The sequence below is a fragment of the Puma concolor genome, chromosome D4 (genome assembly GCF_028749965.1).
Source record: "Puma concolor isolate L17-30 chromosome D4, mPumCon1.1.hap2, whole genome shotgun sequence".
NCBI lineage: Eukaryota > Metazoa > Chordata > Mammalia > Carnivora > Felidae > Puma > Puma concolor.
Window position 1 is genome coordinate 10503722 of NC_141679.1, and position 12429 is coordinate 10516150.

At 50.1% G+C, this 12429-nt stretch overlaps 1 protein-coding gene and 1 long non-coding RNA gene across 7 annotated transcripts in view; one reads left to right on the forward strand and one right to left on the reverse strand.

The window, feature by feature from the left end:
• Positions 1-1267: 1267 nt before the first annotated feature.
• On the forward strand, positions 1268-9064 carry LOC147574702 (uncharacterized). Its single transcript, XR_015243439.1, has 3 exons — positions 1268-1400; positions 2953-3208; positions 7884-9064. It is a non-coding gene; the product is annotated as an uncharacterized LOC147574702 (long non-coding RNA).
• KANK1 (KN motif and ankyrin repeat domains 1) overlaps positions 4252-12429 on the reverse strand; it is a 214717-nt gene continuing 206539 nt past the window's right edge. For 4 of the 6 annotated variants that reach the window (XM_086684946.1, XM_086684945.1, XM_086684947.1 and 1 more), the window contains one exon: positions 11354-12383. In XM_086684946.1, the coding sequence (XP_086541072.1) occupies positions 12321-12383 (63 nt within the window). In that variant the 3' untranslated portion in view covers positions 11354-12320. Of the gene's footprint in view, positions 11325-11353; positions 12384-12429 lie in introns of those variants that run through there. The other 2 variants (XR_015243429.1, XR_015243431.1) reach the window with 2 other exon arrangements.

The following is a 12429-nucleotide window of genomic DNA, read 5'->3' on the forward strand; positions in this document are numbered from 1 at the left end:
TCTCTCCCTGTCCCAAAAATAAATAAACGTTGAAAAAAAAAGAAATGGGGGAATTCTGAGCTACTCAGTTCCTTTTTTTTTTTCATTAAGAAAATATTTTTAACGTTTATTTATTTTTGAGAGAGAGAGAGAGAGCGAGAGAGGAGGGGAGGGGCAGAGAGAGGGAGACAGAGAATCTGAAGCAAGCTCCAAGCTGAGCTGTAAGCACAGAGCCTGATGCGGGGCTCGAACTCACGAGCTGTGAGATCAGGACCTGAACCAAAGTCAGACGCTTAACCGACTGAGCCACCCAGGCGCCCCCAGTTCCTGCATTTTAAAGGGGGGTGGTGGTAACAAGCCCATCAAGAGATAATGGATAAACATACAACGCACCATCACTCAGCCATAAAAATGTAGTGCTGACACTCGCCACAACATGGATGAAACTTAGACCTTATGCTAAGTGAAATAAACCAGACACAAGCAGACAAATTGATTGCGCTTATGTGAGATATCTAGGAAGACAAATTCACAGAAATAGAAAGTAGAACCGGGGCTACCGGAGGCGAGCAGGAACGGGAGGTGGGTAGTTAATGCTCAACGGTTAGCTCCTGTTTTGGGTGATGAGGAAGGTTCTGGAGATGGGGGGTGCCAATGGTTATTCAACCATGTGAATGTACTTAAGTGCCGCTGAATTATAAGCTTAAAAAGAATGAAAATGGCAAACTTTGTATGACGCGTTATTTTACCACCGTGAAAAAAAAAAATCAAACAAAAGAAGCCAAAAAAAGAGAGGGAGAGAGAAGCTTTGAAAGAGAAAGGCACTTGCTATAAACTTTGAACTTGTATAGTCCGTGAGGCCACAAATATGGGCTACCAGGGGAAAACATGAGGTGGTGACATTAGCCCCAAAGCCCTTTCCAGCCTGAGCCTGCTGTGGGTAAACTCCCTTCCTTTCGGGCACTTTCAAGCCCTTTGCTTCCTTCGGGACACAAGTCTGGACAAATCTTCCCAGCCCCCGTTCTCTGTCCCGGGAGCTCCCCTACCTACTCTGGGCTCCGCCAACCTGCCATCCCTTCCCAGTTGCCCGCTGCTCCATAACTTGCTTTTCTTTACTTGTGTGCGGCTGTTTGTCAACTATATTGTTAGCCCCTCCATGGGGAGGGGCTGGTCTTCCCCTACTCAGGGCTGTGCCCCAACCCCAGTCCCCAGTCCCTGACTCAGAATGAGTCACAACGGGTGCTTGACAGGGTTCCTCCCTGCATTCCTTGCCGGGAGGAACTACAACTACAACGGCCTGGCTGCATCAGGTTCTGGCCCTGGTTTTTGCAAATTCTTAGACTTCCGTTCTACCCTCTGTAACCAAGACCTCTTACCTTGTGACCCAGAACATACGTGTGTGTGCACACACACGTATGTATGTAGTTTCATGAACTATTACTAACCATTGCTCTATGTGGTACAAACTGAAATTCTGGATTTATTCGATTTTTTTTTTTTAAATTTTTTTTTTTCAACGTTTATTTATTTTTGGGACAGAGAGAGACAGAGCATGAACGGGGGAGGGGCAGAGAGAGAGGGAGACACAGAATCGGAAACAGGCTCCAGGCTCCGAGCCATCAGCCCAGAGCCCGACGCGGGGCCCGAACTCACGGACCGCGAGATCGTGACCTGGCTGAAGTCGGACGCTTAACCGACTGCGCCACCCAGGCGCCCCTTATTCGATTTTTTAAAGGGCTTATAGTAACAGGGATTTTGCCACCATGACTGCGTGTGTGGAAAATACGATCGGGGGAGACTGGCGAACGCTTGGGCGTGTCCACCACTGGCCGCTAGGGGGAGCTGACAGGCCAGGCCGTGCGGGGCACGAAGGGACAGCGTGGGTGGCTTAGACTGAGCAGTCTCAGTGCTGGTGGGACCTCAGGATGCCCACGCGAGCTCTCACACCCCTTCACGCCAGCGGAGCACATTCTGACTTCGGTTGACTTAGCTGAAAGAGCGGTGTCCTGTTTCACCCTCTCCTGGGGGAGCCATTTAAATGTGTACCGTGCTGGGAGTAGGATTTTTGGCTTAGCATTGGGACCGTCCTTCTCCGGGAGGACAGAGCCCCTCTTTCTCCCTTTTTGCCCAACTGCCCTTTAGATGTGTGACTGGCCGCCTTGGGCTCTCCACGAACACCCTGCAGAATCTGCCTCACGGGGCGGGTTCTGAACCGTACTCGGGCACCCTCCTCCAGACGCCGCCAACAAGGCCTCTCCTGATTGCCATTTTGGCTGTGGGGACACCTGGCCTGGTCTGGGCTCTCTCCCTGAAGAAGCCCACGAGAAGTCCACCTTAGCCACAGGCCATGGGATGTTCCAGCCCTCCTCTGTGAGGGCCAGGACGGTCAGGGCATCGTCATCAATGGGGTGCCCGGTGTGTGTGAGTTACACGGTTCTACTTGTCTACGAGGGTGTTTCTTGTGCTTGATCAAAGTTATGATGCAGGCGGCTCGACGTTCCCAGTGGAACCCGGGAACACGTGCCTCCATGTTTTGAACAGATTCAGCAGACATTTTAGACGCAGAGTAGCCAGAAGGGCTATAAGGTGTGTAGGCAGTGAGGGATTCCTTTCACATCACTGGCAAGTGGTAAAGCTCTTCTCTCTGCCCACCGCCTCTCCCCCAGCCTCCACATGCACACCCCCTCAGTCGGCACAGCCAACGCCCCAGCAGCGTGGGGTACGTTAGGCTGGGAGCAGCCCCCAAAGAGCGAGGGTAATGCCCTCCAGGAGCTGCCCCGACCCTGAGCCAGACTTACCTGGTGAGGCCTCAGAACAATCCCACGGACAAGAATTCAGAAAGGATTGCGGAGCCCCTTCTGTTGGCCACAGGAGGTAGCCATGGCCTGGGGTAAAAATAATGCTTTCGGCTAGGACCTGAAAGCCATTACTCATGCCAGTCCCCTCTTTGTTTGTGTCAGCAGGAAGCCAAAGGCTGTGGAGATCAGACTCGCCTACCGATTCCCCATGCAGGCGCCTGGATGAGGACGTGCGGGAGCTATTGAGTTCCTTCCTCAGTCATGTCTCACCTTGACTGATCCTTCTCAAAAACAGCATTTGAAACCGGCTCCCGAGACTCTTAGGACAAGTCCTCCCTTCCGGCTGCTGCTGGCTTGCCAGCCCCATCATGTCCGAGCTACCGCTTTCTGCCTACTGCTGGAAGTTCACAGTCACTGGACGCTTTCGGCAGGTAAGTCTAGTTAGGGGCTCCCCTAGGGCGATGCTCACGGTAGAGATGATGATACGGCTGAGAAGTGACAAAGGCATCCACCGTGGAAAGGACTCTACAAACATCAGTTAGCCTCAAGGAGGGACCAGATTTATGGTCTCCACCCTTTCCCACAGGTGTTTAAAGGGGACCAATAGGTCTCCAAATCCTGGCCAGAACCACTTAGGGGAAGGATCTCACTGTGAAAAATGTATTGCATTTGATGGTTCCAAGTCCTTCATTCCTTCTATAGCCAAACATTCTGACTGCAGCATCGAGTGCTACTCTCTAAAGAGGCAGGACCCGTTTCCCAATCTCTTTGAACCTGGGCTGCTCTTGTGACTTGTTTGGGCCAAGAGAATGTCATGGAAATGATGGGGAACCAGCAGCGAGCCTGAGCCTGAAGAAGCCTTGTCTGCTTGTTCGTCTTGCTTCGTTGTCATGGCCCCCAGAACGTTCTTGGGCTATTCAGCCAAAAGATACGAGTCACAGGGCTGAAGTCACCTTCTGTCAGCTGACAGGTACAAGGCGAGACTGGCCAAGGTCAGCAGAGCTGATGGTCAGTGGACCACTCAGACACTCAAGCAAGAAATGCTCATGGTTGGGGCGCCTGGGTGGCTCAGTCGGTTAAGCATCCGACTTCAGCTCAGGTCATGATCTCATGGTTTGTGAGTTCGAGCCCGACATCGGGCTCTGTGCTGACAGCTCAGAGCCTGGAGCCTGCTTCCGATTCTGTGTCTCCCTCTCTCTGCCCCTCCCCTGCTCGTGCTCTGTTTCTCTCTCAAAAATAAATAAACACTAAGAAATTTTTTAATAAAAAAATGCTCATGGTTTTATGCCACGGGGGCTTTGAGGGCTGTGTGTTACACAGCATTACTGTGGCCACAATAACTGACATGCCCACTTATAAACCAGAGAAAGATGCACCCTTTGAAGAATTATTAGCAGCAACTTTCGCCTTTCGCTGGTCTTCAAGTCTATAGATGTGTTTAATATCTTCGTAGAGACCACAGAACGAGCACAAGAAGCGAAAAATCATTCTTTATTAGGCATCAGATCGACAGAGGTAGGAGTAAAGCCAAGAAAAGTGACATCGCATTTCCACTGCTTCTGGATAATACGGGATGTCCCTATCCAGACGGCGTGGTTGCTTGTAGCAGTTAGTATTCTTCATGTTGGCATCTGGATAAAAACTCCTCTTCGTGTAGAGGTCAGTGTGTGCACAGATCATTGAAAGGTAGCCTTTATGAGACTTACTGGGAGGCAGTGGCAGTGTTTGGCTTCCTGAATTTCAACGTGGATCAGACGCACAGATAAGAATCTGGCCACACAAATTCATGAATCCAAGTCTGTTGTTCCAGCAATCGTAGGATTATTGGCTTCCTGAGCTGGAGTCCCCAAACTCTTAACACAGAAAGATAAATTGAAGTACTCTGTCCTACCTTTTGAAATATTATGCAGACCAGAAAACACCGCAGGGTTTTTAAGATCAACATCAAGCTTCTGGCTATTTGGTTATATATCTGATCATGTATCCTGACAGTGATTGAATGGGGCATATGGAGGAACTTCATTAACGTTCTCTGGTCATTCAAGGCCTGCCATCAGTCAGTGTCAGCGAATGTACTTTCCGAGAGTGAGTCTTGTCTCTCAGGGATTAATTTATAGATGGGGGAGGATAGAAACGAGTTGCCTCCAGTTTCCCTGGGAAACACTAATTTCTCCTCCCTCTTCTTACTCATCTCAACTCGATCTCCGACCCCAGAGCTGTGGACACGCAGCACACGTGCCTCTGGGTGGGGAGATCCCTCGAGTCGGCCCCAGGGGCCCCAGGGGCTTTCCCTCACAGATGTCCGTCCCTGTCTCTCCGACCTTGGTGTGAATGACCACAGCCCTGGCTCTGAGAAGGGAAACCATTGTGTGTCTCTGCCCACTGCAGAACAGCAACAGAGGGAGGAATTCAGGGACAGCAGCTGGAGGCGCCAACACAGCACACCCTGTCCCTGGTGCCTCACTGGCGTTTCAGCAGGAGACGGTAGTTTTGAAATGAGCATTCACGAGGGAGCCGACACAGAGACTCAGGGGGATCAGCACGAATAAAGATTTCTTTCTTTCTAAGTGTAATGTGTGCATCATTTTTCTCGCAAGACTGCAGTGATTCAAGTCAAGTCCTCTGGCCGTATTCTAAAACCCAGTTCTGCAAGAACACCGGATTTATAAACCCTCAATATATCCCACAAGCTCTACAAAGAAAGATCTGCCATTAGGCAAATGCAACTTTGTAAAATTTGTGAGCAAAAGGTCCACGGTGAACAAGCCAAGTGCTGTGTCTCAGTCACGGGAAATCACGAATATTACCGAGATTAAAGAACATGGACACTTCGGAAGCCTATCCAGCAAGTACTTGTGGTTGAGATAAGAGAGTCTACTTATAACACTCCCTGCCCGTGAGGAGTGGTTCTCAGGGTGTGGTCTCCAGACCAGCAAAATCAGCATCAGTGGGGAACCGGTTTAAAACGCTCATTCTCGGGCCTCTTCCCAGACCGACCGAATCAGAAGCTCTGGGCTGGGGCCCAACAATCTGAGTTGTCACAAGTCCTACCCGGGATTCTGATGTGTGCTCAAGTTTGAGAAGTACACGTTTATGAGATACCATCTGCCTCACGAGGTACACGGGATGATGGCTTTCCTTCCCAGACATCTAGTCCTTAGTGCCCTAAGGCATCTGTGTAACGGGTCACCTTCTCCCTGTGCATCTAGAAGCCTACTGGCACGTAGTAGCTTTGGGAAAATAAGGAAAAGTGTCGAATACGTTGCTGTGGTCTTGACTGAGTCCACAATGCGAGTGTTCTTATTGTCCACAACTCATCTACCAAGCCATTCGGTTAGAGCAGCATCTACCTCCCTGAACCAATTTCTGTATCAACCAAGAAAACTTCAGTCATGCTGTGGTGACAAATCGCCTGCAAACTCCCCTCATGTAATGTCATAAAGGTTCACTGATGGTCACAACACACCTGTAATCAGGTCGGCAAGGACACTGTACCCCACGCGGCACTAGGGGACCCAGGTGACACTTATTGCCACGGACACCGTGATGGGAGAAGGGGGCACAGTGAACCACGCACTGGCTTTTTGAGCTCCCACCTGGAACTGACACGTCACCTCCGCAAATGTGTCATTGCCAAAGCAATCACGTGACCGAGCCTAACTTCAGAAAGAGGCAGGGAGTACCCAGAGAAAGAAGGGGGACATCTGAGATCGGCCCAAGGGATGACGATCCAGGGTTAGGAGTGGGCCACAACCCCCATGTTGTGCAAAGCTGTGTTTTAACATTAAAGAAACGGTCGGGGGTGGGGGGTAGCACTTGGGTGGCTCAGTCAGTTAAGCGTTTGACTTCAGCTTAGGTCATGATCTCATGGGTTCGAGCCCCGCGTCAGGCTCTACGCTGACAGCTCGGAGCCTGGAGCCTGCTTTGGATTCTGTGTCTCCCCCTCTCATGTTCTTTCAATAATAAATAAACATTAAAAAAAAAAAAAAGAAAGAAACAAACCATTCCTAGGGGTTCCCCAGCCCCTCACAGGCTCCCTCTCAGTAATCTCCCCCCCCCCCCCCCCCGAGTGGTAACTGTCCTGACTTTCAATGCCACACATCAACTATTTTTTTTTTTTTAAACTCATTCATTCAACTAGTATTTGTGAGCCAGGCACCAGAACTTCTTAGTCTTGGCAGGTGGTGTTACAAACCCAAGTGTGACAGCTGAACTTCTGAGCTTCATTTTGGAAGACTTGTTTTTGTGGGGGGGGGAGGGGTGTGTGCAGAGAAATGGTGACATATTTCATTTAAAGAAAAAAGGCTTAGGGGCATCTGGGTGGCTCAGTTGGTTGGGCGTCTGACCTCGGCTCAGGTCATGATCTCGCGGTCTGTGAGTTCGAGCCCCATGTCGGGCTCTGTGCTGACAGCTCGGAGCCTGGAGCCTGCTTCGGATTCTAAGTCTCCCTCTCTCTTTGGCCCTGTCCTACTCACATTCTGTCTCTGTCCCTCTCAAAAATAAATAAACATTAAAAAATAAATAAATAAATAAAGCATAGGTTAATTTCGTACTTAATAGTGAATACAGAGTAATTTTTAAAAATAGGATTTGTTTCTGGGGCGCCTGGGTGGCTCAGTCAATTGAGCCTCCGACTTCGGCTTGGGTCATGATCTCATGGTCTGTGAGTTCAAGCCCCACATCGGGCTCTGTGCTGACAGCTCGGAGCCTGGAGCCTGTTTCAGATTTTGTGTCTCCTTCTCTCGCTGACCCTCCACCGTTCATGCTCTTTGTCTCAAAAATAAATAAACATTAAAAAAAAAAAGAAAGAAAAAAGGTTTTTTTGAGAGTGCACACATATGCACATGTGGGGGAGGGGCAGAGAGTAAAAGGGAGAGAGAGAGAATCCCTCTGTGGTATTAGCACTGGGCCCAATGTGGGGCTCAAGCTCACAAACCGTGGGATGGTGACCTGAGCCGAAATGAAGAGTGGGACGCTTTACCCACTGAGCCACCCAGGTGCCCCTGAAGGGTGACATATTTTAGATAGGATTGAGGGACTGGAGCCCTCTGAAGTCACAGGGATCCCATCCAATCAGCGACTTGTCTTTATCACCTGTTTATTCAGGCACATGATTACACAGCGAGGCGGATGGATCACAGCCAGAGTCCCTCTGCTGCCTGACACGTGAGAAGCGAGTGGCCCGCCCGGCCGGCACTTGGTGTGGAGCCGCCTGACGACACTGGTGACAGAGCAGCACCTGACAGTCTGGGCTCAGGGGTCTCCTCTTGCTCTCCACCACACAGCCTCGTCCTTGCAGGTAGTTCTAAGGCGGGACGAGCTGGATCCTTCCGGGTTGGGGAACGGGGAGCAAGTATAAAATTTATTTTGGCTCAAATACAGGACTGGCGTTTGCTCTTTGGAATACCTCCTATGCGACTTCTGTCATCGGAAAGCGAGGGATACGGTTCCCATCCCTATTCAATCGCTAAAGATCTGAGCCGGAGAGGCAGCGGGCAGCTGGTTGCCTCAAACGCCAGCTCCTCCCCCGATGTCCAATCGGACGCCTCCGTACCAGCCCGTGGTATTTTGCGCTCTAGCTTCTCCACAGAATCCTTGCTGGAATTCAGGCCGTGGGTCCCAGGGACACGACTCTAAGTGCTAATTCCACCTTTCACACTTCCAGAGCTGACTGTGACTTCCCAATTCCCAGCCCCCCTCCCCACCCCGGAGAACCACCAGTGACTTTGGCGGGGAGGGAGCGCGAGCACGTGCGGCCCTGGAACACTGTGGCCACCGGCTCGGCCACATCCTTTTGTGGTAATCGTCTTTGGCAAAACGGACTGTAAATGTATTTTTATAATCAGCTGGCTTCTAAATTACAGCCGTGTGGCGTAATGGCAGAGTAAACATATGATTAGTAATTTCCTTATGGCAGAAAGTAGAACGGTCTCGGGCTGAGTCTCTGGCGAAGGCCCAGGGCTTAAAAAGAATTGTTCTTTCAGTACAAGAGAGAAGAGAAAACTCTCTTTATTCCAAAGCCAAAGCAACGGGTCACGGCCTTCTTCCTGTGTAGAAACAGTTCTCCTTCCCGAGGAAGAGGGCAAGAGCAAGATGAACTTGGGAAAATACTCCAAGTGCTGTCTGCACGCTCAACCTCTGTCCCTGAAGTACCGCCTTCCCCATGGCAGCCATGGTTCCTGGCCTTCTAGAAACGACTGCTCCGGAGTTACAGAAATGCCATCCAACACGGACACACACAGACTACCATGGCTCCTTAAACACCCAAGATAAAAGATGCAGCATAATGCTTCTTGTTTTGTTACTGTTGTCTCTGCCCCATCCAACTTGTATACAAAAGAACTACGGTAGTTCTCCTAATTCGGGACTAAAACAATTCTCAGTGTGGACCAAAGGCCGTGTTGAGAAACACCTGGGCTGCTGCTGCTTCGGGTGAAGCTCAGAATGGGCATTTTCCCCAGGTCCTGCAACCATTTCTGACGCGTGCCGTGGACGCGGAAGTTCCCACCAAACAGGCAAAAAATTACTCATTAGGAACTGATCCCATCTGCGAGGGTTACCACACACCTGCACACCCATGAATCTTCCCGCCACAGGACTGGCAAGTTACAAACCAGAGCCCCAGAGCCCAGTACTCCACTTATGGGGTGGGGGGGGGGGGGTGCTGGTCTAGAATGCACACTCCTGGTAACTTTCTCCAGCAGCAAGTCTCCCCCAGCCCTCCTAACCCCCACACAGGGTTTAGTCCATTAAGCCACGGTGGAGCAGGACAAGTTGTATTCAACGTTTTTGTTGTGTTTTTTTTTAATGTTTTAAATTTTTGAGAGAAAGAGAGAGAAAGCATGCGTGTGAGTGGGGGAGGGGCAGAGAGAGAGGGAGACACAGAATCTGTCCGAATCAGGCTCCGGGATCTGAGCTGTCAGCACAGAGCCCGACTGGGGGCTTGAACCCATAAACCCTGACATCATGACCTTAGCCACAGTCAGACGCTCAACTGACTGAGCCACCCAGGCGTCTCTTTGTTTCTTAATGTTAAAGTCTCAAAGTTCCCACTGATCTACCCTTTTGTCTAGGGGTGTCTTCAGCTTCTAATTTTCCAGGGTAAGAAAACAGAGGCTGTCACTTACAGGTTTAGGCTTCTCGTCACATCTGCCAGAAAACAAGATTGGGAGTCTCCAGCCCTAGGCCGGCCTCACGTGGGGGAACCTGCCCCAGTGTCCTGTCACACATTCCTTTATAGCCTTGTGGCTCAAGAAACTGCAGCTACACCAATGGGGGACAATCAGGCTGGTTTATATAATGTGCCAAGATCCCAAGATAAAAAGCCTTGTAAGTGCCCAGTGTTAGCAAACAAGGCACAAAGCAGAGCTCCCGGCAGCTAGATTCTTTCTGTATTGAGACCACACTCCATGATAAAACACTCACTCATTTTCTTTTGCAAAATTTAGCATAAGAAATCTGCAATGAAGCACAGACGTAGGAATTTGTTTTCTCATGCACTGACATTATTAATGACTTCTCTTGTCAAACAGAACAAAACTCCCAGGACCACAAACCAGCAGAGACGCAGCCCTCCCTGCTCAAAAGGCACGTCATGCCATTAAAGGGTACCGAACTCACAGCACCACTTTTCTTCACACACACAACCTTCTGCTTTAATTTATTGTGCTCTTTCAGGTCTGAAGGAGCTTGAATAACTATGCGAACTGAAATTTAGTGCCAATCCCTGAGCTGGCAGATCTACCCCGGGATGGACAAAGATGTTCACGTCCCCAGGCAGCTGTGACTTCACTTTCACGGTTCATGGAAGAGGACAGTCCTTCTGCCCTAGATGTCCCGGCGTGGGACTTGGGGGCCATCACATATGGCCCCAAGTTGGCCTCAATTCCCAGTGCTACTTTTCAGAGCTCCTCTGAGTTGTTCTCTAAACAACCACACCTCTAAGCCTGTGAAACAACAGGCTTTCTAGGACAGGCATCGTGGTGCACACCTGCTGGGAAAATCTGTTCTCTGGTCTCTTTCTCAAGCCCAGCAATGAATGAGCAGAGGAGAAGAAGGAAAGCGGAAGAAGGGAAAGAAACGTGCAAGAACCCGTGATGATTCTCCGGTACACCCTGACTCTCATAAATGGCCTGGGTTAAAATTCACTACTGGCAACCGGGCCCAAGCACCTCATTTGCATTGTGGTGGCCACGCTTCTTCATTGAAACGAGATAGACTGGATCCCCTTCACTTTGTAGAAAAGGCTGCAAGGCAGGTGCAGTCACCCAGCAGCTGTACCCGAAACCAGGACCAGAGGCCTGACAAGAGCTAACTCGTCGCCTCCGCTCGGAAGTTACCTGTCTGATGAGCTGTGTGCCTAGTAAGGCCTTAAATTTCCGACTCCCGACGTGCAACCTGAGTAACGGGCAGAGCCATGCAAACGCAGTGCTCTCAGAAGGTGTCTCGTCTCGTCCAAGTGCAAGACCAGAGGGCCAGCAGTCCCTGCCGGCACAATCCATCAGCTTTTGCTGCCACTGCTGTAAGTCAATAGGATCGGGCAGACGGCTGTCAGAGATGAAGCCGGGACAAGCAAGAGCACTTAATGAAATTTTATTTTGAAAATATGGCAAGAGTCTAAGGCACTTCAAACATTTAAATACATTTAAGACCAAAGTAAACGTGACATGGTATAAAGGAATCCATAAATACGTGGAGAACTACACTATGTTTCTCTAGAGGCAAATATATAGCCAATTCCTCTAACGTGATTCAACCCTTGTCATTAGGTACAGATTTGTGCAATTATTAATTAAAAACACGGTAATGTTACACGTGCTTCTTCATGTCTCAAGGACGACGGAATATAAAAGGTGAAAATACTGTGTCAATTTTATATAGATGCCTTTTATATAAAAAGTCATATAATACACCCACCCAGATAAACCCAACCGAAAAGCTTTCTTTTCATTAAGTTTTGTACTTTCCGAGAGTTCTGTCTTCTATTTTTAAACCAGGAATCTACCAGGCCAGGCCCAAGGTGCTGACGATTGGTCATCTCCACTCCCTCACTTTCCAACAGTGAAGACAAAAGGAAAATCAACAAAACCCTCCCGGAATGGGATTTTCAGAGCTTTCCAATGGCTCCACAAGGGGTAAATATAAATACTTGCGGACAATTGTAAGACCGCCAAGCCAGTGAGAACCTGACGCTTCTTGGCAGTGGCGAGGGCGGGAGAGAAGGGAGTAGGGGCTGCCCGCTCAGGTCAGGTCACCATATCCTACGACTGTACATAACGGAGCAGAGACTCAACAGCAACAGAGACGGGGGTGGGCTCGCCCCCGCGCACAGGGAAGGCGGCCAGGCGGGAGGCGGGGTGTGCCGGGCGGCACGTCCCTGCTGGCTCCGCCCCCACCGTGCAGCTCGGGGCTTCCGCCCTGGCTTACCCGTTCTGTTTGCTGGTGAGCTCAGGCACAGCACGCATACATTCAGTATCTGTCACCCCAAGAGGAACAATTAGCAGCTTAGTGGTGGCATGTAAATGGACGGCTATTTGCATATAATCAGTCAAATGAACTCCGGTGGGTGGGGCCAGGAGATGTCTTCCTTCCAAGCCTGGGGGTACCCTAGAGACCAGGAAAGGAAAAAAAAAGGGGGGGGGGCAGTTAATGA